The 27,507-nt window shown below is 38.1% G+C and overlaps 1 protein-coding gene across 2 annotated transcripts in view; it reads right to left on the reverse strand.

Annotated features, from left to right (window-relative positions):
* The window catches only part of LOC102227010 (polyhomeotic-like protein 2), a 36,041-nt gene that overhangs the window by 8,180 nt on the left and 354 nt on the right, over positions 1–27,507 (reverse strand). The window contains exons 2-11 of one of the 2 annotated variants that reach the window (XM_023325126.1): positions 26,043–26,085; positions 21,666–21,787; positions 18,044–18,401; positions 16,238–16,396; positions 15,431–15,508; positions 13,401–13,556; positions 11,064–11,198; positions 10,510–10,801; positions 4,011–4,315; positions 2,367–2,574 (exon numbers count right to left, since the gene is read on the reverse strand). In XM_023325126.1, coding sequence (XP_023180894.1) covers positions 2,367–2,574; positions 4,011–4,315; positions 10,510–10,801; positions 11,064–11,198; positions 13,401–13,556; positions 15,431–15,508; positions 16,238–16,396; positions 18,044–18,401; positions 21,666–21,709 — 1,735 coding nt within the window. In that variant the 5' untranslated portion in view covers positions 21,710–21,787; positions 26,043–26,085. The remainder of the gene's footprint in view (positions 1–2,366; positions 2,575–4,010; positions 4,316–10,509; positions 10,802–11,063; positions 11,199–13,400; positions 13,557–15,430; positions 15,509–16,237; positions 16,397–18,043; positions 18,402–21,665; positions 21,788–26,042; positions 26,086–27,507) is intronic. The other variant, XM_014469946.2, reaches the window with a different exon arrangement.

Genomic DNA, 27,507 nt, shown 5'->3' on the forward strand with positions numbered 1-27,507 from the left:
ATCGCTTCCGGCGGTCAAAAGTTAACTTTGACCATGTTTAACAATTAAATTAACAATAAGCACGCAGCTATCTCCATCCAACCATTTGAGTCGTGCTGATAAAAGCTGTTTATCGGATAAAAATAGCCACAAAAGCGAAAGTAAACATCAAGATCCCGTCACCCTACAGTCACTCGCGCTGAATGAGAGTTTTCTTACCGCGCAACTTCCGCGCTGTTCAGACGGAAAACACGTGCCGTTTTGTGTTTTGTTGTTCTAATGATCCGACTGAGAGCAACACACGGGGCAGCTGCACAGACCGAGAGCGACTTAAAGCTGCAGCGGCGCTTCTTCACACCCCGCTAATGAAAAGTCTGAAAGCAGGACCCGCCTCCGCCGTTTCCTCCCACAGCGCCTCCAGTTCAAGCTGCAGAGATCAACACTTTTCCACCGGGAAGCACCGAGCAAACAGCCTTCACTTCCAGACTAAACAACTGAAAATATTTTTTCCGACTCCGAGACTCCAGTGTGCAGGGCCGTAAACAGGGCTTAAAAGTTCATGAGCCCCCTGCCTCAAACTCCCCACCCCACTAAATAACATCATTGTCTTCACTTCTTGAGAAGGAGTGAAGAATACATTTCCCTAATGAAAAATGTCACTACTTGAGTGCTGAATCACTGACAAATCCAGGCAATTTTAAATATATTTAATAATGAACTCTAAATATGCATCAAGCTTCAGTAACTTCACTCATTAAAAATGAACGAAGTTACCTAAATAAAATTATGACCAAAAGTCAACAACAAAAAAGAAACTAGAACAAACAAAGGTACTCCAACATGCTGCCACAATGAACAGCAAATTTACAAAGAATATATTCTATTAAATATTGACTGATATAATACAGAAAGATAGAATTCTTGAAACATTTTATCTCAGCAAACCAATACTTGACTGCACAATATTGGCAAACTGGATTGTCAATAATACTGCTTCAAACACTGTTTCACCATCTTTGCATCATCTTTGTCAAGTATGAACATCTAGCTGGTATGAGGCTCCCTCCAACTGGGTGAATAACTTTGCATGCAAAGTGTGCATTCATGACATCTGGAAAAAAGAACAACAAATATTGCACTCCAAACAATATTTTGTAATGAGTTTAACTGGATGATATATTGTTAAACTCTTCATTAGTTAAAAACACTTCTGTGCTATGCTTTCCATTTTTAGCATTGCTTGGCATTGGTACACACACAAGGGTGCTAGCAAAGAACCCAAGGAGAAAAATGACTAAAAGTCATCTTAAAAGGTTGTACAATCATAAAAGTTGATTTCCAAAATTAAAAGAAGAATTTTGGGATCTATGAATGGAAGTAAAAGTGAGGTTAATGTCGGATTCTACAGTAGAACAACCTGGGCTGTTAATAAAAGTACACTATTAAAATTAGCTTGATGATGAGAATGTGTAAATACCTTCTCACACCATTGCATAAGGATGTCAGTTCTGTCTCTGGGGAAAAAGAAGCTGATTGTAATGATAAAACCAGGCTGGTTTATAGATAGACAGGTGACTTTAAAAGATCTCCACTCTCTTAGCCTTTTTCTTTCTTCATGGTTTTTATGTCAGGCTTCACTTTGCAATGAGTTTGATGTTGGCCTGGTTGTTAATACAGTGTCTGAGAGAAATGCCAAGCTATATGACTACAGCATCATCATCTTTGCATAACCCCAATAAACTCCTGACCACTTTGAATCTGAATTATCCATCTAAAAAAAGGAAGTAGTGCACATTTATCACAAAATGAAGCAACTCCAACACTGCAGCAATTCTTTTTTTGGCTGATGAAGTTGAATATCTGGGGGTTTCTGCATAAAAGCAGCTAAAAGTGTTTAACTGAATTATACATGCAGCTCTTTGGATTTTACACACATTATTCAAAGACATGAAATCCACTCTTGCAAAATGGAAAGAAAAAAGGAAAAACATGACTCAAGCAATCAACTGCCCCTATTGTATATTGCTGAACCAAACCCAAACTTAAATGTCAGAGAGGCAAATGTGGATTTGTTGTCATAAAAATGTTGTCTCGGAATGACATAAATAATCTGCAATTTGAGATCTGGGCTTATATTTGGAGAAAAAAGTATATATTTTTTTAATCTTGATGTAAATCATTCATAATATATAAGAATGAGTAAATTAATACTCAGGCAAAACTTACAACTTATAAGCACCAGTAGCACACCCCCATTCCAATTTTAACCTAAAAACATACATGCACACAAACAAAAACAGAATAATTCCTGATTGAAAACCTTTTAAAAGACAAATAGCTTACTGGGAAAAGTTTTAGCCTCATAGTAAATTCTGCTGAGCTTTTACCTTGTGCCGGGATAGGTGGGGCCGCAGCGTTAACTTTGGGCTGTTCTCCAGGCTTGAAAGGCTGTGATGGAGAAGACGCAGATCGTTGCTGCTGCTGCTGCTGCTGCTGCTGCTGTTGTTGTTGTTGTTGAGTGGACGGGGTTTGACTTGTCTCCCTAACTACTAATGAGGTTGGCTTATCTTTACTGTCCTGGACAAGTCGTGAGGTCTAAAAGGGGCAGAAAGAACAATAAAAAGGAGTGCAGATGTGAGAAAAGAAACTAAAAGATTTAGGGATAATCTAAGAGAGCAAAAATCCACAAGGAGAATATTACAACAAGAATCTGATGACCCAGAAGATTTCAGTGGCTTTTACCCCCAAAACTTGTGTCTTGAAGGAGAAATGCAGACTCTGTGTGATGTAGCAACAGCTTTTGTTTCTCTTGTTAGCACTTTTAAGCTGACATATTTTAGGATGTTTACAAGAAAAAAAATCTTTACAGATGAAAAGTATCCCTTTAGAAATGAATGTAGAATATTACGATAACCTACAGTGGATTATTTATGACAGTGAGTGAGGGATATTTGCCATAACACAGAGCTCCTCCATCCCTTTTATGTAAAAAACATATTTTTCAACATAAATACAAAGACTCATGAATTGATGGTAGACATTGTTACATGAGGTGTTTCCATATGAAACTTGCATATAGAGGAAGAGTATAAAAACAGGAGGGAAGGAACACAAGACAGGAAGGAAGGAGAGGAGTAATAAAATAAATGAAAGATTAAAGAAAGACAAGGAAGCAAGGAAAGATTAACACAAGGAGGGACAGAAAAAGGGAAGGACAAGGAAGGAAGGACAGGTGGAAGAGTGAAAAGACAAAAGGGAGAGAGAGTGAAAGTTAGGACACAAGGAAGGAAGGTCACAAACAAGTAAATGACATGAGGGAGGGATGGGAATAGACAAAGGGGTAGTGAGCAGTCTTAAAATATAATTTTTCATACTATATTTCTTTTTCCATACAAATCCAGATTTGGGAAATACCCAAATTAACTCCATGCTTTTTAAAAAAAAATGTTTTTAACACGATTTCAGACTGCGTGGAATCCTAATAACAGTTTATCTAGAGTCAGAATGAAAACCACCACATAGAACTAGAGGATTAGCTGTTTGTAGATTTTTTTTTTGCATTATTAGAAAACCAAATTATTAGATCTCCCATGTGTGGTAATGTAAAAATCAATGCAAAAATAAAGTGCATTTTCTTTTAGTCTCAAGGTTTACAAACCAGGATATAATGAAGATGATCTGGCCTATTCTAGGTTAAAAATTGTTTTAATCCAACAACAGATTCCATGTTATTTGGACATTACCTTATAATCCTTCCCAGATTGAAGGACAGCAATGATTGCTTCTTCAAGTTCATTGTTGATGTCTTTCCTCCCTGTTGTTGAGTTGCTACACATCTGTCTGTTCCAGATTAAGATCTGATAAATTTCATTATATTCTGATAATTTCAAATCCTTAAACTGGTAGAGGGTGTAATTTGAGTTTTACCAAAATTGTACAATAAATACTACATAAATGAATCTCTCATTCTTCCACATGCGGCAGAAAAGGAATGTAGTGAGTAATTAGTAGTAGATCTGCAAATTACATACCGCTGGCTGTATTTGCAGGTTGATGGCAGTGAGTTGGACTGGCTGAGCTTTGGCTTGGTTGAGTGGGGAGTGAAGAGCGTGGGAGCTGAGGGTGGAGTGGAAGATGGTGGCCTGCTGGCTGGGAGCGGAGGGCTGGTGAGGCACGGGTTTGGGTAGAACAGGCACGGGGTGCTGTGACGGCTGAATGGAGGCAGTTTGCAGCAGCTGGCCCGTCGTCCTCTGGGAACCTTGGCTCTGTTGGACCACAAACTGCTGCTGCTGTTTGTGCTGCTGAACCAGCGAATGAGGTTGGATCTGGGTGTACGCTGGAAAAAGAGCAACAGCTCCTTCAGGCACCTCTGTTCTGTCTCAAACATTAAGCACTTAAGTTTGTAGCATTTAAAGGAAAAAGGCTTCAATAACTTCTTATTACAATTTCTTCCATAGATCCTTTTGTTTCATATTAACATATAAAAAAAAGTTGGTTATACTTTTAAAAATGGGTTTAAAGCTTGTAAACAAAGACACCTTACCCTTTCTCCCTTTATCTACAGGGCATTATCCACTACCTTTGATGAGTTGCAAAGCAATTACAGTTGAGAAAATGTGAGGAGGAAGCGGAAAGTGAATTGCAGCACTTTGCCTCAGGCTCAGACAGTGAAAAATATAGAGGTCTGTACAAACAATTTCATTTCGTAGTACTGCCTTCACCTGTGTGGCCCCCTGTTGACAAGATGTAATGATAAGAGCATGTTGAAAGGTCCACCGACAAATCCAATGTTGGGTTTTGACCTGACCATTACCCACAAATTGTCTCAAAACGGCCTGTCAGCACCTGCCTGTGCATTGTAGGTGAAGAGACATCCTGAGCTCATAACTTGCCCTGAAGCCAGAGACACAGCACATCAATCTTGTATTGTGGCAACATGTGAAAATGGGATGGTGTTCTGTGGAAGTAGCCTCGGGCTGCTCTAATATTAGAAAGACCTTAGGAAGAAACCCGCTGAGCCAACTGTCCGTGACACCTTTATAGTCTGTAGGCCCCAACTTCTCTCCCTCCACTTTGATCTCCAGCAAGTCCCCCAGGAAACATTAAACCTAATAACCATGGTGCTACTACTAAACCCAATCAAGAAATGACTTACTACTCCAAAGTGCTGGCCGGTCGCTCCTGCTGTACAACCTGTGTGAACATGGAAGTGTGCCGCATCATGTTGATAAACCTTCACAATAAATCTCAGAGTGGAAAATTGCCAAGTTAATCAGCGATTGTCCCAGATCCCCCTCGTGCCACCCTCCTCTCTCTGTTCTTTTCACAATGCTTTGTGTGAGATCGGCTCCATCTGGTTTCAAAGTTCCCCTGTGAAGAATTAACCGCAGTCTGTATCCTGCTGTGGAAAATATAGATGTTTTTTTTTTCTTGTCCTATCCAACAGAGTTGGCATGTCTATAGGGGATTTAATACGACACAATGGGCTGGAAAATGTTTTCTTTCTCACATGGTGAGACGGGGGAGCCCGCTGACAGAAGATGGAGGTAGCTGTGGCGAACATGGAGAACCTTAAGTGAATATTTAGAATGAATTAGAGGAATATGACTGTGAGCTTAGCATGGATGGATACAAACAACTGCACTGCAAATAAATAGATGGTAACTTAAAACTGAAAGCAATGTAGAGCATAATGAACATCCACCAGTTCTGTAGCAAAGCCCATGGAATACCAACAATGACAAAGGCATTTCTGTCTTTTAGAAAAAATATTGTTATCAGTACAAATAATAATTTAGATAGTAATGTGATTTAACATATGTCTGTAATAAAGTGTATTTCATCTTAAAGGGATCCACGATTAGTTGTAAAAAATAGACCTTAGTTAAAAAATATTTATTTTAGATGTAAAAACAATACAGTAATAATACTGTAGCTTATTTAGTTTTTATAAATTTTAATAAAATATTTTCACAGGAATGCCGCTGCAATGCATTCTCCCAGCGACTGTAGTGCTGTGTCCGGTTCTGCAACAGCTATGCTATTTAGAGCCCGGTGTGGTGGAAACAGCGACACCGGACTTTGTAACCACCGACACCAGACCTCCATGGGTCCGGTCGGAATGGTGATGTCAGTACCACAGGCAGTATAGCTCCTCAATTACCAAAGAGCGTCCAGCTCTGCCTGTCTCAGCACGGAATTTATTTTTAGCTCGTTAAGGTAACGATCACCTGTTAGAGCCTTAAATGACTCAAAGTGTTCTGGAGAAATGTCCTGGGTACAGATTAGGTCCTTCGGAAGTTGTGTTCCACTCCGTCTCTCGCATTGCGCCCTTTTCTTTCAAGTGGGAAATTATCCAAATTCGCCTCAATTTTTATTAAATTGTTTTTAAATTACAGCCAATAGTGACACAGTTTAACATTATCTAAAATTACACCAGTCAAACGCAACATGATAAACAACTACGGTACTCTGGTAAAGTTAGCCATCCTGTGTTTACTCTGTAGATTCCAGTACAGAATGGACCATTATGCGTCATCAATCCATTGGTGAAAAAATGTCGACCTCCATGGGTGAAAAATATAACAAAAGATGTGTACATTTTTTAAGTAGTTATGAGTTTTGCCGTATCACAAACAGCAATTGTTTTGGTAGTAGGAAAATTGCAACATATTTAGGCGAACATGCTCAACTAATCCTGGTTCTTTTTAAATTTGAGATTGTTCCAGAACATTTCTTTACGAGAAATGTTCTGCAAACTAAAAAACAAACTGGTGGAAAGTTGTTGAGTTAACAAGATAGAAAAAAGCATGTTCAACATTTAGTGATATTACAATAAAAATATTCATTCTACTTCATTATTGTTTTATTTTTTAATGCAAAGAAGTGCATAACTGTGCAGTGAACTGGCTTTTTTTTACAAATGAAAATCTGACAAATGTGGTGTACATATGTAGACGTCCCGTGAGAATGATTGTGCAAAACCCCACCTCTCTGCCATTACAGCTCAAAATCTTTTGGGTTATGTCTCTACCAGCTTTGCACATTTAGAGAGTAAAGTCTCTGCTTTTTTCTTCTTTGCCAAAAAACCTCAAGCTTGTAAGATTGATTAGATTTGTTTGACAGTGTCTAATTTTTAAATTTAAAGTTTTACCCCTGATTTTCATTTGTAAATAGATCTGGACTTTGACTAGATCATTTTAACACACATTTTCTTTGATCTAAATCATCCCATCGTAATGCTTTCTGCATCAGTTTAAAGTCTTTTGCAGCTGCTAACGGGTTTCCCATCTGGGTTGTCCTACATTTAACACCATCCATCTTACAATCAATGCTAACCAACTTCTCCATCTTCGTCTTTTGTATGTGAGCCAAATAGTTGAATTTGGCCCAGTTCAGCCAAAGGAAATAGGACTTCCTATGTCTCTCTTCTTCCAACTCTCACACTTAGGCCAAAGTTCTGAAGTGCAAGATAATAATTTTACAAGAGACTTCTTGGCTTTTTTTCTTATTCACACTGTCCTTGCCAACCCGTCAGTTTAGGTGGAAGGCAACTTATTGGTAAGTTTGCAGTTGTGACAAACTTCACTTCCAGTCTTCGATGATGAATGTTGTTCAAAGCGTAATATAGGATCATATAGGGTCCAACAGGGCTGCATAAAAGACTATTAGTCAGATCCATCTGCATCTGCTCCATCATTTTGGACTCTATGGCTGCCAACGGTCCATTTGCTTTGTGGGTCGTTTCCTTAATGTGGTTCACACACGTCAAAACAATACCCCGCCACTGGACATTGATTATTTTTTCTCAAAACAAAAAGCGCCTGCAAGAACTGTTCTGGAATCAAACAGACGCTCGCTTAGTCATGAGATTCCCAGGCACTGTATGAGTAAAGTAGGAGGATTTCTGAATCGGTACCTGCCAGATTCAATCTGCTTTCTGAATATAGTCTGACAACTCTGTCAAACCTTTAATGAGAAGTCTCGGAAGAGAAGCAAAAACTGATGTAAAAACCATCTCTCCTCGAATATTTTGGATTAATGTCTGCAATGATGCCGCTCCCTTCAAACACCCACACACATGCAAATCATACAATCCACTTTATGCAGCAGTTAGTCCAACTCCCCCAAAAGGAATATTTTAATAGCTGTACAACTGTGAATAACAGTTGTACGGCTGTTGTGCAATGTCCAGAAATTGAGAACAGTATACATTCCATTCAGTATTTGCAGCTCTGGAAAATCCCTGAGTTTCCACATTCTCATTGGCTGCCACATCGGCTTACTGTCATCAAACACACTGCAACCTACAACTACAACACAGCAACAGCAGGCAATGCAATATGATGGCTTAGTGTAGAGGACTCTGAAATCATGTTAGAGTTGGGAAAAAAAAAACAAACAGAAAAAAAATATGCATAACAAGAAACTGAGTCACTCTAAAAAGGCTGCAGGTGTGCAATTCCTAAAGATCTGATGATTGAGTATTTTCCAGTGTTTTTTCTTTGTCCAGTACAATCCATGTATAATCTAATTATTTTGGTTGAAGCACTGCTGTTTTTGGACAATCATTTCCTCTGGTTTTGGATGCTGTGCAAATGGAAGGATTTTTGCATTTTGCGCTCACATTTTTTAACAGATGTTATAATGCATAACCGTGGAAACAGCGTTTTTTTTATTTACAACCGGGAGCAGCAGATTAGCATCTGGAAAGCTTAAACAATACCTGAACTATGACAAATCCCATAGGAGCTGAAAAGGATGTTTCATGGAAGCAGAGCAAGACCAAAGAGCAAAGAGAGAAGGGGGAAGTTCAAACCATCTCCTCCATTGATCATAACAGTTAAAGATAATATCACAGACTCCAATATCTCTCTGCCCGGTTTTCTAAAGGCTTTCCCAAACTTCATTCCAAGTCAATGAAGCCTGGACATACCTTTCTGCAAACATGGACAACCACTTTGTATTTTCAATCCAAGATTTTTTTTTAGCAATTTGACAATCTCTGTTAGTATTTTGTAAAGAATCGTACAAATGTACGTAATACTTCACCATGTTTGATAAATGCTCCTAAAAAGTATTCATGTTTCGCCTGTGAATACAAAAACTACATAGTTGAAGCGAAATGTTAACATTGCTGTCAGAGTGCATTTCTGCATAAAATATGTCCAAAAACGTCTGACCAATCATACAACGCATCATATAATACAGTACTCTGAGGGAAATAGTTCGACCTGAGCTTGGTGTTGAGAAGGGATAGAGGATGACGGAATAATTTCCCTGCTGGGATGAATAAAGTAATTCTATATTTTTTTTGTGATGCAACTACGTCAATGGGAGCCAATTTTGATGCTTTGGATAAAGTATGGGAGAGCTTTAATATGATCTGTTGTTTTGTCAACCATCCAGGCCACTCAGCCCTTCTGATTCAAGTCGACTCTGCATCCCCAGAACCAGAACTAAACACAGAAGCAGCATTCAGTTTCTATGCACCACAAATCTGGAACAAACTTCCATAAAACGGCTGAAATCAAGGCTAAAACCTCACCCGTTTAGAGCTGCCGTTGATCGATAACCCCTGGAACATCATGAAGTGTCATCTGTTTTTCATCATATCATAATTTTTCCTCATTTGTTATGTGTTTTTTCCTTCTAATCATCCAAAACACTTTGAATTGCCTTGTTGCTGAAAATGTGCTATAAGAATAAAACTGCCTTGCCACTGCTCCTGTTCACCATGTTAACTCCCCAGCATCTCATGTGCACACCTGTCCCTTGTGGCCTGCTGCCATGGCAACCCAAGTTCATTTCTTTTACCAGACAGCATGCAGCCAGATTTCCAGCTTCCATCCTCCCTTTCATTTTGCGTGAATCCATTACTGAAACAAAGCAACACACAGTTGTGCACTGACACGCTCGGATAATCCGACTCCCACTCTCGTCACAATCCAAAAAAAGAAAACATGCAAACACGTTTGAGCGTTTGAGGCAGACAGCAACAATACTGTGCATTAACGCGGCATTTAGTCTGCATTACAGTTCAACTCATACATAAGATTTGGTCACTTGTGCACAAATGATACAATTAACTGTATTATCTAAATAAACCCCTCTTAGATGAGAAAATGAATCTGAAAAGCATGACTTAATTTGATGTAATTAGCATCGTAAGAAAAAATAAAATATCACTGCTAATAAACGTTTGCTTGCTTTTATGTGTTCCAGCCAGACTTTTCTTAACAAACTAAAACATCTACAACATGCCTTGTATGCTCTTTTAGTGAGTGAATGGATTTCTGGTGTTTTATTTTAGGCTTGAAACGAGCAGCAATTACAAAAAGTGGCATGAAGCAGCTGGTAGGTAATTTAACATTTTAATGTACATGTCTGCAAATAAAAAGAAGAACTTCCAATGACAAATTAAGTCCTTTTAAAGATAAATGGATACAAATAATGTCCTGTGATAGAAGAAAGGTAAAATAAAGTTCTAATAGTCTTTGATATTAAGTTTTAAAGAGAACCTCCACTTACCTGGTGCAACAAGAGGCTGAGCACTCACAGCTGTGATGCTGCGGCTCATATTTATAGCTCGAACTTCTGTGACCACTTGACCATCTCCTTTCTTTCCTCCATCTGGCGGGCTGTCAGACGAACTGGACTTCACACCCAAGGAGGTCTGGGTCCCTTGGCTGGGATTCTTGATGAGTGAAGCAGGCTGGATGGGTACCGGACTCTGCTTCAAGCTCAGTGGAAGGGTCTGAGTCTGAGAGGAGGACGTGGTCGCCCCCTGCTGGCCACGAATAGCCAAGTTCTGAACCTGGTTCTTAAGACAAAGACATGAATGGACATTGAGCAAATTATGTCTGTAGTTTAATGCTTCTTTAAGAACTCTGTTCTAAAAGGATGGCATAGAAAACATGATATTCAGTCACTTTTTAAAGCAGTTTAAACAATATGATTTTATATTTCAAACCATTATTCTGTTAAATGTGGAAAAGTGTTAACCTCCTTTAATAAATAGTTGAACAAATATGATGTCAACTGACTGGAATGTTATTTATTATAATCCAGTAAAGTCAGTCTACCTGTGAGGAGGCTTGTGTGGCGCTCTCAGACTGAACAGCCGTTACTGTAGCAGCTGGGGTGAAGATGAGCTGTGGGGACAGGGGAACGGCCCGACTCAGACTCCTGGCCACCTGCACCAGGTTACTCTGCTGAGCCTACAAAGAGCCACACATTAAAAATTGAAATCAGAACTGAACATTTAAAAAAAAAAGTATATTGTGAGAGTGAATTAAATCATAAACTGCAAAATGGAGACAAAACCGTAAGAAAAATGTTCTGTTTTCTTCTGTCTTTATTCTGTCTTTATTCTCAAGGGTAAGAAATAACTAAAATTTGTAATCATTTGAGCATATAGTAAGTGTATCTATGCATAGTCACATTTAAGAGTAAATTATTTGATAGGGACAATGCACATTAATTGACATTTCTGCAAATGAAATAGAATTAGCCAAATGGCTATTTTTCATCTGTTGTCCCTTGATAATTCTCAATTATCCTTTGTCCACCTTTGTTTTTTGCTAAAAACAAACAAAGGCTATACAAACAAGGTTAAAATGACTTGACTACAAACATTTTTGTCAATAAATACAAACAATAAATGCAAAAAAGCCCCCCACAATTATCCCAAAAAGTATAAGTAATTAAAACTAATTAATCCATCTAGATGACAAAACACAGTTGGTTGTATGGTGGGGTTAGGAATAGGTACTTATTATTCAAAATATTGGCAGATCTGATGCAATATGAAACATTTCTTTAAATGTTTTTTTAATTAGACTATAAGTGGTACGAGCTCTGATTGTCTGATGGACAGAGTTCCACTCCTGCACAGCTGAAACCAAAAAGCCCTTTTCCAGAGAGGAACACAATCTTCCCAGGTTGCTCTTATTAATCGATATGCAATTGTGTGAGGAGGTTTGTGTGGCACTCTCAATCTAAAATTCTAAAACACAATGTGGCCAGCTTGTCAGAATAGCTTTGACACATTCTGTGTAATTCAATTGTCTTAATAACTTTCCTCCCCCTTTTCCTGGTTGCTACATTGTTTTCTGAAAGATTTTTCAAACTGGCTTTGGAGACAGTTGTAATGCTGTTGTTTTTTATCTTGAGACAGTTGTTATGATCCATAGCGACAGCCACTTAAAGTCAAGATTAGAAACAGTGAGGAGGCACAACTTTAAATCTGTTGCTGGGCGTGGAGGATGAATGCTCCCACATTCACTTGGATAAATGACTACCTGACAGACCGACTATAGTTTGTAAACACTAAAAGGATTGTGTGTCTGTCTGACCAGGTAGTCAGCAGCAAAAAAGACACAATAAAGAACTGTACTCTCACCATTCCCTTTCACTCTGCACACATCAGACTTCCAGTACAAGAGATGAATGCTATCTGCAGAAATATTCAGCATTTCTGCATATACTCTCTGAGTACAGAGAGCTGGTGGACCGCTTTGTGGCATGGTGTAAAAATAATCATCTCATTTGAATGTGACCATTACAAAGACAGATTATTGTAGATTTCTAGGGAAATGGGAAAATATCAAATACTATTTTCATCATGGGTGAAATAACTCTGTGTTCACCTGGACAACAGACTGGACTGGAAAAATCAATAGTGAAGCTTTTTAAAATGGGGATAGAGCAGACTACTTCTTAGAAAGTTTAAGTTTATGAGATATTGAATAAGCCTGTTGAGGCAAGTCGTGTAACCTTCTTCATCTGTTTGATTAGCACCATAAGAGACAGTGACTTAAAGAAGTTTAAGAAGACAATAAAGAAGGATAGTTCTGCTCTAGACTAGAGCGTCTAGAGATTATCGTGCAAAGACCAGACCTCCTTTGTAACCAGAGAGTGCAAAGAAGGATTCATGAAATAAAGAGCCTAGTGGACAACCATGAGCATCCTCTTCAGGAGACTGTCACACCACATATTCAGCCCGGCTTCTTCAGAGCTGTTGTGAGACAGACTGCTGCAGAAAAGCTCTACTGAACTTTTCTGTCTACAATGGCTCCACGAAGACATCTGGACAGTCTGCGATGTAACATTTAATTTCCATTGGGGATTAAGAAAGTATTTTCACACAATTTCAAACATTTGATCTGTGGGTGTTTCTGTGTAATAACATGGCAGATACCTCTGACAATCCCACACATGTGTAAATTTGTGTTCCTAAGCGGTTCTTTTTAGGGACCACAGCTCCACAGACTGTACTACAGCCACATCTGGAGTGTTACCATTTTATAGGGATCCAAAAACTTAGTCTCCAAGACAGTTTATGAGTGTGTTTTACTAATGAATGTTTGAAGCTTGTGTAAATATGCCAGAGGCGCTACTCCTCGCCTCTCTGCTCTCACCATCTGCTGCCGCAGGTACATCTGGGCCTGGCTGGGCGTGAGAGTGGACTGGCTGCCGAGCAGAACAGCTTGCTGGGAAATACTGGTGGGGGTGGAGCTTATGTTCTGGGCCCGACTGATCAACTGAGCCGCCGCCGGGGATGTGGTCAGGTTGATCTTTGGGAAGGAATTAACAGCATTATTATTTTATAGACCTTCATGCCTCTGATGATATTAGCACAACGATTCTTTAATTCAGCACTTCAGATTTAAAGAGACAGCTTATATTCTAAATACACTTACAAGTAAATTCAATTTCTTCAAAAGTAAAGCAGTTTGCTAACATTAGACAGAAATGAAAGCTCCAGGTTCCTGGCATCACTTTGTGTCCAAGATGATCTAACCCGGGGTCGGCAACTCAAAATGTTGAAAGAGCCACATTGGACCAAAAGCACAAAAAACAAATCTCTGGAGCTGCAAAAAATTAATAGCCTTATATAAGGCTTATAATGAAGGCAACACAGGCTTTAAGTGTTTATATTAGCTATTTTAGCCTATTATCAAAACGACTAAGTGCGTACATTCATGATTAAATGTTTATTTACCTTGCTATGCGTCCTGGAAGGAATGACGCACCACGTGACTACTTTGTTGTACGATGGTGCTTTAAGTTTACCTTCCATTACAATATGAATGTATTATGCTTTGTTGCCCTGATAAAATTAAATAAATGCAATAAAGAAATCAGATTTTTGATATCATTTTTATTATGAAGATTCGACAGGGAAAGATATTTTTCCTTTTGGAACTTGAAAAATCTGCTCCCAAATGAGGTTTGCATAATAACGATCACTCCTTGTAAATAATCACGTTAAGTGTGTGATCGAAAAAGTATGTGCGAAAAAACAACAAAACGAAACGTGCATAACGTGCCCCTAATCTGGGCAACAAACGGAATGCAATAAAACGCAAGCTACCCTTATGAAATAAAACAATAGCCTTTTGAAAAGATAAAGCATATAAAATTAAATTAGCACAGTTTAAGTTTGATTTCTGTGCAAATGCCAAGCAAGTCAGTGAAAGGGTAAAACATAGCAGCCATCCTCGGATCTGAGGATGTTAAACACAATAATATCGCTAAGTGTCATTTCTAATATATACTGTCAAAAATCACTAATCAATTTATAAAAATAACCACCTTGTTACTAAATATATGTGCCTAAAACAGGATTGTGTTCTTACCTGCTTAATGTGACTTCTGTTTACGGACATCACTAGACAGCTTCTCAACATTGGGCATGTAAGACGTAACTTTAATCTTGACGCGACAGCTAATGCAGCATGCCTTCCATGGAAATGTCTTTCCACATTACTGTATTTTTCGGACTATATGCTGCTACTTTTTCCCCATGCTTTGAACCATGCGGTCTATATATGGACATTTCCAGTTTTTTTTATTTGTAGGTGCGGCTTATAGTAAGGTGCGCTCTATTGTCCAGAAAGTACGGTACACTTTTTGATATTTGACAACTTCTTGCTACAGAGCAAACATTCAGGCAATCCTTCTGCATTGGCAATGGATGCAAATGATTCGGTCCAAGAATTGTGGAATCTCTCCTCGGCTGTTTTTCTCTTTTCCCCTTTGCTATTCATGGCCCACCACCACACACCCATCGGTTTGTTTACAACCTGCCTCGCACCCCATCCAGCTGAAAGAAACCTCACAGGCTATGACGCAAATCTTCGTTGACAAAAATATTGAAATTTAATATTTATTCTACACATTTTTATAGCATTGGAAAACATTAAGAATGATTTTATCATGTTTGTCCTCCTACAGAAACCATATTAAAACAAAAAATATATTTCCCACCCCCGTCTTTTTCAATTTTCAAACATTTTGAAAAAGCTCCAGGGAGTCACTAGGGCAATGCTAAAGAGACAGATGCGGTTCTAGAGCTGCGGGTTGCCGACCCCCGATCTAACCAGACATTAATCTAAACTTTAAAAAGCTTTTAAGCAACAAGCTCAAAACTGAAAACTGCACTTACTGTAGCTTGAGTAGACCCTGTTTGCTGAGATGAAGTGCCATTCTGTGAGGAGCTTTGTCTGCCAGCTGCAATACTGGCCTGTCATAAAGCATAAAAGAGATGAGAGGACAAAGTATGGTTCAGTTTCTGAAACAGGGTTTATGGGAGGTCTACAGCAGCATGAAGTGCAGGAATGGACAGCAGCTCCCTGCAAAAGTGTGTTCCTTGACCATTTTCACATTTTGTTAAAGAACAACCAGTAAGATTCTTTATTATAATCAGACACAAAATAGAACATAATTGAGAAATGGAAGTAAAAAAAATATCCATGATTTATTTATTTTCTTCATAATCTGAAAAGTGTGGCATGCATTTGTACATCAAAACAAGTTTATATTTAGAATTCAAATAAGCATTTTAAAATTAACTTTGAAACAAAAACTACCAAAATAAAGTCTGGATTACTATTACATATGCACCAAAATGACAATTGGATCTAATACAGATACTTGAGATTAATATTATTGGTACGGTCAATAACATATCCCTTTTGACACCATACAAAAAAGAACCTCCCCTCCTGAAATACATACTAATAGGAACAAAAATTAAAATAAATGTTGTCCCGGCTTTGCTTATAGGACCCATTTATGTCACACAATAAATATTTTATGCATCCCTAATGTCTATGAGCCATTTAGACATAATTTATATGTATCTTCAACAAAAAAGAAGAAATATCCCAATAAAGTATAATAAAGTTTGTATTTGTTACTAAACAAAATATGAAAATGCGCAAGCATATGCCGGTGAGGACGGTTTGCTGACCTGCTGAACAGCTGCTAAGCTCTGCAGCTGGGCGGTGCTGAGGCTGTGCTGCTGCAGGGCTGCTGTTTGCAACATCAGATGCTGCTGCTGGGCAGCATACATCTGCTGCAGGTACTGTGCTGCTGTGTTTGGCTGTCTGTGTAACGCCTGCTGAAAAACCTGCAAAATGAAGTCAGAGAATAAGAGACATCTGAGAAACCTGGGTAGAGGCCTAACGTTTCCCAGCCCAGCAACACTCATTAAAAATAAGAACCAATTGTCTTTAAGGGCAATATAAGCCTATTTTTTGAATATTATATACATAATGAACCTTGCTACAATCTTCAATTAACTATTGCCCATAGTCAACTGCTGGAAAAGGAAAAATGAAAAAAAGAACAAATTCAGTGGGTTTTTATCTTTGTCTGGAAGTAAAACTTATTAATGCATATAAATTCAAAAAAGGAGATGAGTCTTTTAAAAAAGTTAAGTCAGGATGTCAAAGTAAACCTAATAGAAAAGAGAAGCACATGAAGTCGTTGTCATATCATCGTACATGATAAACATATTCCACAAATGCCTCTCTGATAACTCCCAGCGTTGTGTGTACTGCTGTCTTCTTTGGTTTGCATGATTTGCTTTGCATCATCACTTGTCGTCTCCAACATGTCATTTAATGGTCGGGATAACTCTAGGACTGCCTCCCAAAGTGGATCAGAGCAAGATAAGAGAGCATGATCTCACTTTCCATGTCAATGCTTTCAAGTGATCGCTGAAGCATAAAGAGCAAATGTTGACCACAGATTGAAACTATGAACTGAAAGGGGCTACAGTAAAGCTTCCGTGGCACAAAATATGGAAATTCAACAAAAACTGCCACTGCCAACATTTTAATAAGCCGTTTTTAAAAATGTTAGTACGGTACATTAAAGTTTTTGTGATTTTACGTGATTAGGAAAAAGATATTTCAAGACCTCCCCAGTAATGAAAAAGAGTGTGCTTTTTTACTGATGTTCTAAAGACAAAATGACAAAAACAATAATAATAACATTACTTTTCCATTTCCCTAATTCAATTATCTAATACCAGTTGGAAATTTAACTTATTTATAATTTATGATTTTAGTAGTCTTGACAACTAAAAGACTTCTCTCTAAGAAAAATACATAAGATTATTCAGACTGTCACTTTTAAAAAGAACACTAATTAAGAAATCCAGTTCTTAAATATGTGCAAACTAAACACCACCTTTATACACAAGAACTAAATGTTTTAAACTGCAAGTATCCTCTACTATGTTGCCTGATAACAAGACAACATGCTGACCTGAGGTTCATGATGTCATAAAACCATTTGGACTATCACTTCCAGGAATGAAAGTGATATTAGAGGAGGTGAAATACATTCATGAGCTCAGCTCTAACTGAGCATTAATGACCAGTTATCTTCTATACTAAAAAAAACTGGTGACTGATGTTTTACTTTTAGCTGTCAGTGCAAAAAAGAAGGGATCTGTGAAACAATAAACCTGCTGTCAAAGAATTAGCACTGAAAGTTGAGCAACCCTCATTCACGCAGAGGCAAAGCCTTTGTAGAGGTTTGCCCTCTGTAAAAAGGTCAAGAGCACTAAAGCGCCTAAGGCCCATTAGCATTCCTTCATCCAGTTGGCGCCACTCAGTTTCCTTCTTCCCACTGTCATTTATTTCCAATTTGAAGCAGTATTAAAGAGTATGTTCGGAAATAAAAAAAAGGACCAATAGATGGCAGTAGAGTGAAGAAAGTATGCCCACAACAATAAGTGATTCTGTTTCAACTCCAAACCGCTCACCTGAACTGTTTGTCGGTCGGGCATCTCACTATAAATTGATATCTGTCGCACTGCCTGTCTTCCTGCTGAAGTGCTGTTACTTGTAACGTTACCACTACTGTTACTACTACTGCTAACACTGTTGCTGCTGCCTGAGGTGGTAGAAGCAGTGGTAGTAGAGGTAGAAGCACTAGTGCTAACAGCTACGGCGCTGGAGGAGCTGCTGGTTGTGGCGGGAGCGGAGGTGGAGGAGCTGCTGGTTGTGGAAACTGTCCCAGTGCTGCCAACGGTGGAGGCAGGGGCCCCAGGGTCACTCTCCATGGTGCCCTCTGCTCTTCTCACCTTTGACCCCCGGCTCCTTTGAATGGCTCTCCTGTGCCTGGAAGACAGAAAAAAGGGAAGTGCATGAGGGGGAAAAAAGCCAGCTCACACAATAATTCCCTTGAACAGAAACTTTGAAAAATTGTGAAAAATTGCAAGAAATACACAAACCTCTGATATAAAAACTATCAGAACATGGCAGGTATATCCTCAGTGTAGAAGACATGAAACATTGGAAACAAATAAACAATGTAGAACATTGGACAAAAATGTATCTTCTTATTCAGGGAAGATATTTTCTCTTTTTAGCAAAAACTGATTAGAAAGCCAATGTAGCTATCCAACAAGAAAGGGCAGTGCTTGTCTTCAAAATAAAAGTTTTTTTTAAACTAAAGCCAGCAGATTCAGTTGTGAATGGAAAATGTAAAGTCTTGCATCTTTAAATTTGGATGTTGTATTGAAACACAATAAAGAGCCAGACCTGAGCCAGAAATACTTAGGTCTCTTCTACATGATGGCTTTATATGAATTATTGTTGCAGGTAATTAGCTAAAATGCTTGTGTAATATTGTTAAATACAGCAATGATGAAATCAGTTGCAATTAACCCACTTTTCCCCCACTACTCCCATCTTTTTCATCTCAAAAGTCAAAGCCATATGTTCCATCAGCTCTAGCACCTCAGCCACCAACTTCTATACCAGGTGTGAGCGTCGCAATCTATTCTGCTGATCACCAAATTATTGGCATGCAGAATAAATGAGCTACTTGAAGCATCCATTGCATTTTAAAGTTGTTTTTTTTTTTAAAACAAACCATTATTCATTTTGAACAAAAGATAACTAAGAAAATTGCACTATGTGTTTTTGAATCAAGTTATGGAACATTTTAAAATCAATACTGGGTCTTGCTGTCAGTTACTGTGACAATGCAAAGTTTCACAAGCCCTTCCTGTTAAAACCCTTGCTGGGAAACATGGTCATTTATATATTATTTTTTTCTGGAATCATATCCATCTGTAGGTCAAATTTGACCTACAAGAAAACACTGCCGGCTCAACGTTTTATTTTTTCAGCTATGCTACTTTTCTCACTTTTGTTAAATGGATCAGGTTCAGCAGAATAAGCTGTTTTACATGTTTTACTAGTTTGTTGTGTGGGTTGTTTTTTGAGGTGTGCCTCTAAACCTTATTCCTGTCATACAGGTACTTGTTCATCATTTAGATATGTTCACTTTCAAGACATTCTGGTTGATGACTTAGTTTGCTTAAAAACCCGTCCAAGTTAGATCCTCAGTAAATGTCTACAGCAATTAAAAATTGTTCCTAGGGATGAGATAACTTTTCAAATAAGGGGTCATGTTTAAAATCTGATCATGGAAAAATACATTTGTAATTTCAAATTTTTGAGAGATTTTGTACAACAAAGCTACAGGAACGCAATGTAGGAAGGTAATAAAGTATGAATGTTCATAAAAATGAGCATATATTTAAAAACCCTAAATAAACATTTAGGTTTGAGTTCAGGTCTGGTTTTGAGTTTAATAAATCAATAATGGTGGTATACAGAAACATTAGCACATTAAAACAGTAGAATTTAAATTTTTTGTGCATTTTCTTCCACCACATTAGAAAGGATAATTACTGCTTCTTTTATAAAAGCCTTTTAAGGCTTGGTTCTGTTTTATTTATTAATGCTGGAGAAAATGTGTTGTGAGCTCTGCTGAACTGAGCCTCAGCATGACATGTGAAGATGGAAGCAGAGAAAGCAGCTTTCTTTGGCGTGATATCTAGTTTTATCAAGTCTATACATAAGGCTCTGAAAAACAAGTGAGTTTTTGTAAAGCATAATTTTTTTACATTCTAATAAAAGTTCAAATAGACAAAAAAAGCTTTCATTAAACATTTTTTCTTTAAGTGTAAGAATGTTTAGAAATCAATCCTTGATTTAGAATAATATGAATGTCTGAATGAAAATGTCAATAAGAGCACATCAGTTCTAGATCTCCAGCATCCTGCAACACTGCTTATACACATAAACAAACAGCACACCAGGCAAGGTAGCTTCAGCTCCTGTTTTGAACCTCTTTAGGTGCTTTTTGCATTTCTAGGCATAAGAAGAAAAATGTTGTCTGTCAACCTTGATTGTTTAAGTCAAAAACTTAAGCGACAGATTGGATCTGCTAGACTTAGAGGTCAGGGGTGATCACGTTAACTTATACGTCAAGGAGCTAAGAGAAAGTGAGGAGGGAAGGCTGAGTGTGCAGGCTGAGGCTTTAAATGGGCTGGAGTGAAAAGAGGGTGTGATGGAAGTAATTAAATAAAGGAGGAATGTCGTCATGCTGCAAATCCTGAGCCATTTCCTCTCACTCCTCACTATTCTTTCAGGAGGAGCAGCAACCAAAGCAAAGCTCTATATTCCACTTATGCTGCAAAGGAAAACACTGATTCCCCTCAACACTGAATAGAACCAAATGGCTCCATAACTAAATAATAAAAGTATTTGAACTCTATTAGCTAAATTGCATCCTAGCATCTACATTGTGGTCATATAAAGGCCAAAGTCTATTCAGACAATCAGTGGTTGATGGTAAACAAAGCACCGCTGCTGCAGAAAAAAAACTGCCAGGCTGTATTTTAGCATCATTAGCGTGCATCCCAGACTCTGCCGCCATATGACTGGAGAGGACAGAGAATCCCCTCTGGTAATGACGGCTTATACCGCCGTCTCTCTGAGAAGAGTCACCCATCCATCAGTGGATGTCTGGATCCAATGGAAGAACACCCCCCACTCTGGTCAAATCCTGCTTTCACATATGAAATGTGGCTTTAAAATGGATTTGCATGGGAAAAAAAACAAACATGCCATTTAAAAAAGGGGGGAAACTAACATGCTTGATAGAAAAGTCTCAGCACTACAAGTCAAAACAATAATATTACATTATGAGCACTTTTATGTGGACATATTGATCTACTCATGGGACTGTCAGTTTTGTGTCTGGAGGATCCAGCAGAATAACGAAAGACTGTCAGACAGACTGGCTGCCTCTAAAAGCTCAGATCACAATAAGGAAGTGCTGAGCCTCCATCAGGCAGGCTCCCTCCTCCGCCTCCATATAGGACAACTCAGATGACCCACATTAAAAAATAAATAAATAAATTAAAAGAAAAAAAAAAACACAACGAGAAAGCACTTCTCTGCACTAATTGATGTGGAGTCTCCCTTTAAAAGCCAGGATGCCCACAGAAAAAATATGCCTATGAGGATGGATGCATATGTGCAGAGGTGCCGAGACAAAAGCCCCCCAGCCTTCAAGCTCCCTACCTCCTCCGACACCCCCAACGCGATGCAGGGGTATGATGCCCCATCCCCCGGGAGTGCGCTGTCCTCCTGCAGGATGCTGCTCCTCTTTGTCTGTCTGACTGCGTGACAGGCTGGTCGGCTGACTGAGGGAACGAATGAGCGCGTGTGAGGGTTGTTTCTGTGCTACATCCAAGAACCTCGAGCCCCTCTCATCAACCCCCAACACGCAGCCAGCTCGTCATTCCAGCATCCGACCCCCTGATTATGTGGTTGCCTAGCGACGGCCAATGGGATGCTTGTGGAATCCTCGTGCAGAGTAGCATGCGGATTGGACAACGGGCGCCTCTCTAATGAGGATGATGGTAATGTCTTGCCATCATCCTCTCTCCTCCCCCTCAAATGTTGCCTGAATACTGAATTAATTTTATTGCATTGAATGCATTGACTGATTAAAACAGACCAGCATTATTTCAATTTATTTTTATGAAGCTGCAATTTTAAATAAATCAATTGCCGTAAGCCTACATTTCAATATATCTCTCTCTACTAGTAGAAATCATAAAAATCTTTTACCTTTCTATTTTGGCTGACGCTGGAAAAAAAATATGAATAACCTACATTGGCTAATATAAATATCTGAATCAGAACTGCAACAGTAAAGGGGACAGATTACCTAAAACAAACAAATTAAATACAGAGGAACAGATTTGCCAAAAGAAAAAAGAAAAACTGATTCTTTCAAGGTAAAAAAAAAAAAAAAGGTAGACCAAATGTTTATCACAATTTTGCCGCTTCCCAGTGAATTATCACCATTTATTCCAAAACACAATACGAGTATGAATCAGAACTTCTGAAGTATATGTGAGTCAGATCACAGAAGAACTAGCATCTATTCATAGGAGGTACAGAAATAAAATGCAAAACAGCAGTCCCTGAAAGCCACATATTATAAAGGTAAAATGAGATAGCTTTCAAGCTGAATTTAAACTCATCTTAAATGACATTAAAATTAATTCCGGTGGGAGAGAGAAGAGGAAACCCGGGGATAATGGCATACTTATGGTCTGCCCCAGAACATTAGCACGCCATCCCAACCGCCGCCCTGTATGAAATGTAGCTATTTGAGTCATTTGCCAGTGCAATGTAGAATTGATTGGGGCCAACCATGCGCAAACCTCATTGATTATCATCTCCTCATTAGCATATAGATTAGCTAATGGTGCAGCCAGAAACACAAGCCTTGAGTCTCACACTTGGCTAACAGAGCTATGCACCAGAAGGGGGTCAAACGAATAGCAAAGACCACAGATGGGGTGGCTCAATTGAACGTGAGGTTTTTAGATGGACCTAGGGATCAGGAAGCTATAAGAAAAAACAGCACAAGGAGGTGCTTTAATAAGATAAGATAAATCTTTATTGTCATTGTCACAAGAACAACGGAATTTACACAGAGGTAATCTTTTCTTTGAAACTTTAAAGGGATCTTGTGTTAAGGTAGCAATTTTATTAAACAGTTATACATTAAGTGACTACAGGCATTATTTTTTAATCCCTTATAAAACACACAAAAAAGTTTGAACTAGCAAAAAAAAGTTTAATGAGGTAAATTTAAAGGGGTGTATTATGCAAAGAAAAAAATGACTTATTTGAGCTTTATATCATGGTATAATTCCATCAAATGGAAGTGGAGTGCTGCTTTGACTCATTCATGTATATTTGAGAAATCCTTGAAATCTCCATGGCAGCCATTCAGGACTGCCTTAAGGCCTGTTCAAACAATGATACGCCTACGTATCCAAGGCTCCACCTATGAGCTTCATTCCCCAGTCGAACATCCCTCCCCCACTCAGCTCCTCTAGACTAGCAGCAGCAGAAATTGGTCTGCAGAAAAATCCACCTGGTGTTTATCATTAGCAAACACCAGGTGGAACTGCACATCTGCTAGAATTATTATGCAAACTCCGTCACTCCTAAGAACGTTGTACACAACATCAATGAACTGCATGGAGAAGCATTATTGTGATGACATGCAGAAGGGGGAGTGACAGAAAAGTTAGGAGGTTCTTAAAGAGACAACAACCAATTTTAAGGAGTCAGATTAGAGTTATTTCTGATAAAAACACAGAATTTTTTTATAGCTAACGGCAACAGTTACAAATTGTGCTATAAAATGGCAATATGTGCCTAGAAAATACTGCTATTTTGTTAAATTAGGGTAAGTGTTGAAAACTTATTTTGCAGCAAATAATTTCTAGGGAAATTTTAATAAATTCTATAGCTGGATTCACCCATGTGTGTCCTCAATTATGTCTTGGCAGTGAGTTCCTAACTATATTCACCCAGAATGTGTGTAGGACCTACCAATCCGACTCATTAATTTTTATGATCAAAGTTCAAACTGATTTACATGGTGTAAGAAAATAGTCCTGTCATTAGGAACATCATCACTCTAAATTAGAAGGATTAATGGAAATATTTGAATATGACTCCAGTCTAATAAATACATAATCACTCAAGGGTTGTTTTGTTATTTCAGTTTTAATTAAGATTCTTTACTTGACATGCATTGCAATCTTGAAGTTGTCATGAAAGTTATAATTATATAATAATATATTATAATAATTAAAGGCTTGGAATTCCTCATAATTATAATTTTCATAACAACATAAAGATTACAATGTCAGAAAATATTATTTTATTGTATAATTAAATAATAATGTCTATATTTTTCTGTTAGATTTAGTAAACACCATTTTTAAAAAAAACTTGAGGTAAAGGTAAAAAAATAACAAAAACACAAGCATGTGTCAGCATCCTCACATCTTCATTTCATGAAAATACTGATCAAATCAAAAACAGTCCTTTAAAGAATGCCGAAAAACATATATAGACATAAAAATAGGCCCATTGGTTATGCAGGTCCTGAGGCTGAATAGATGGCATTCCTTATTTCAACAGTAACCAGAGCAGTGCCTATGTGAGTGTCTTGTGTAAGGCACAAAAATACCCAAGATCTCGAGGCAAAGTTGCTTGGTTACCCATAATTGAGCCATCCAACTGAATTTGACCTTAACTTCACAGCTGAATAAACCAGCACAAAATGAGTCTGACATCTTTCCAGGTTAAGTGTGTCGAGTGTCTTCAAAATTCCAGCAGCCCCATGCTGTGAAGGTAACAAAACACTTGCACTTCACCCTTCAAAGACGCCCATGGGCTCTTTCAATTTGGACTCATTAAAAAGAGAACTAAAGATTCAATACATGCTAAAAATTGTTTGGATTGTTAAAATATGGGAGAAGCAGACTAAAAGGTGGAGACATAGCCTGAAAAGGATACACACAGGGGAAAGACAGATTTTCATTCTAAACTTGACGTGTCACAGTGAAATAGTTCAGTCAAAGCTTGCCAATTACCAGCATGCTTAGATCAAGACGTATTTCTAATCCGTGTTCCAGGCATCATCGAGGGAAACTTTAACTCACAAAGAAAAAGAAATGGGTCATGCGTGAGAGAAGATGAATACTAAAATAAAAACAATGGTAAATTATTGTGTGTTTCAAAGTACAATTCAAGCAAAATAGGGTTCCACAATATTAGACTTGTAATTTCAGTACTATTTTACAATATTGCAATTACAATGCGAGTGGGAGTAAATTGACATCTCCCTAAGTCCCATCTATCATCTTTCATTATGACTCTTTGTGACCTTAAGCATACCGAGTCCTTTCATCTGTGTGATGGACAGCTAATGAAGTTAGACTCCATGTATTATTGCCAGGCAAAATGGGAATTTCTCAATCTTTGATTGCAATACCCATCTACTGAATTTCAAACTAATCTTTCAAATATATATACATCACATACACCAGGCATTAGAATGATCATATATGAACAATATACTGTATAAAGTAGTCGTAAATATATAAACAAAAACCTTTCTGAATAACATTTAAGTTGACTGATGTTTAAGTTTACAAAATAAAAAAGACTTTTGCAAAAAATTACTCTTTTCAAAATTAACAGTGTAAAACAACATGTTTTTTATGTTCAAATGCCAAATCCAATCAGTAGTCTCTAAGCATTTTTCACAACATAGGTATGTGGTACATAGTTTTTATGTTCCATGTTGTGCTCAGTCCTGGGACCTTAATAAAACAGCATGGTGTGTTTGGCTGTCTTTTTTGAATGAGTAGTAGATTTGCTCAAAAAAGTGGAAGAAGTTTTGCATTTCTCCTGCAATAACTAATTCTTTAAACAGCAAGAGACCCCCATAAAGCCCAAGAGCGGCCCCTCAAGGTCACAGACACAGAGGAAAAATCCATAGTGGGGAAAGTGCTGAACCAAGACCTAAGTGCAAGTATTGTGTTGGTATTTCTTCTACAAGTGGACTTGGCTTACCTTTTCAAGGATAACCGGAGTAGCAGCAGATCACGGTTTAGATCTGCAAAGCAAAGCAAAGAAAATTACACTAACAAACACTGCTTTAAGTTCACATGTTTACATTTCAACTCATTTATAAAATTCAGACTAAAGTTTCAACACTTGAAATCCAAAGTTAAATCCAAAAACATTCATGAGGATTCTAGTTGTTTTGTAGAACAAAATAAAGTAATTACCTTCACAAGAAAGCACAACTGGCATCTTGGAAACATCTGTTGACTATTATGCCAACCAAAGCATTCCAACTGTTCTGCTTTTGTGTACAAAAATAGAAGTAGCAATATTTGGGCTTCTGAAACACACTGGGAAGTCAGACTGTCCATTTAATATACATCTAATGAATGGCTATACAAGTGACATAAAGGGGATAAAGGTGAGGGAAAATATATTTCTAAATTAAACTTGGGGTACGTGTCTGTTTTTTCTTCTCTTGTGAGATTATCAAATCATTTTGTTCATAACAGAAAAAATAAGTACACTAATAACAGCTTATTTACTTATTGGTTATGAGAACAGAAGTGAAGAAGAATTATCTTTGGCCAGGATCACAGGTTTAATTGCAGAATTCCAAGCTATTCTTTAAGAACAGCTTGCAATGCTTTGGACAATATTCCAACTTGACAGAAAAGTCAGGCTTACAAGCGTGACACATGGCTATTTTCTGTAGCCATGTGTCTGGCTTTATTCTTATGCCTCATTTCCACTGAGTGGTATGGCACGGGGATACAAATTGCAGAAGGAGAAAAGTAACTCTGAGCTGGGATTTTTGTACACAGCTGTGTTGGTTCCTTATGCATATGTCAACTGAAGAACTGCCAATATAAAAGTAGCCCACAAACAACGGCTAAACGCAGATAAACTGATTTGCAGAGGGTCTTAGGCTATCTCAACACGACTGTTGTAACTGACAGCACAGATAAAATGGGATCTACTCTCTGCCATTGGTATAGCAATAAACTATAACTGAAACAAATAATTTATATTCTTCCTCATAAAAATTTAAGATAATTCTGACCTGCTAAGTGTACAACTGATTTTTGTACATGTGTAATAATTGTAATAAACTGATTAGTAGCAGACTGCCTGTGATCATTGGTGAGCTCCATCTGTCAAATAAAGCAGCTTCTCGTCTGAACCTAAGGCCGCGGAGATGAGGGAAGTTTCTGAAGCAGGCAGCTTATGGCTAACATTAGCCAGCATCTTTTAAGTAATGAAACACACCACAGAAACAACTGAAATACAGAAAGAAAAAACAAACCGCAGTTCGCCTTTATACATAAACGTTTCGGTTACTCGCTTGTTGTTATTCACAGCTCATTTTCCCCTGAACTCCAACACAAATTCCACAACAAAACTAGCTAATGTTAGCTAGAGATGAAGTATCGTTTGTTTACAACAGTGGTACAATTTGTGTGAATGAGGA

Source organism: Xiphophorus maculatus, chromosome 20 (genome assembly GCF_002775205.1).
Source record: "Xiphophorus maculatus strain JP 163 A chromosome 20, X_maculatus-5.0-male, whole genome shotgun sequence".
Lineage (NCBI taxonomy): Eukaryota > Metazoa > Chordata > Actinopteri > Cyprinodontiformes > Poeciliidae > Xiphophorus > Xiphophorus maculatus.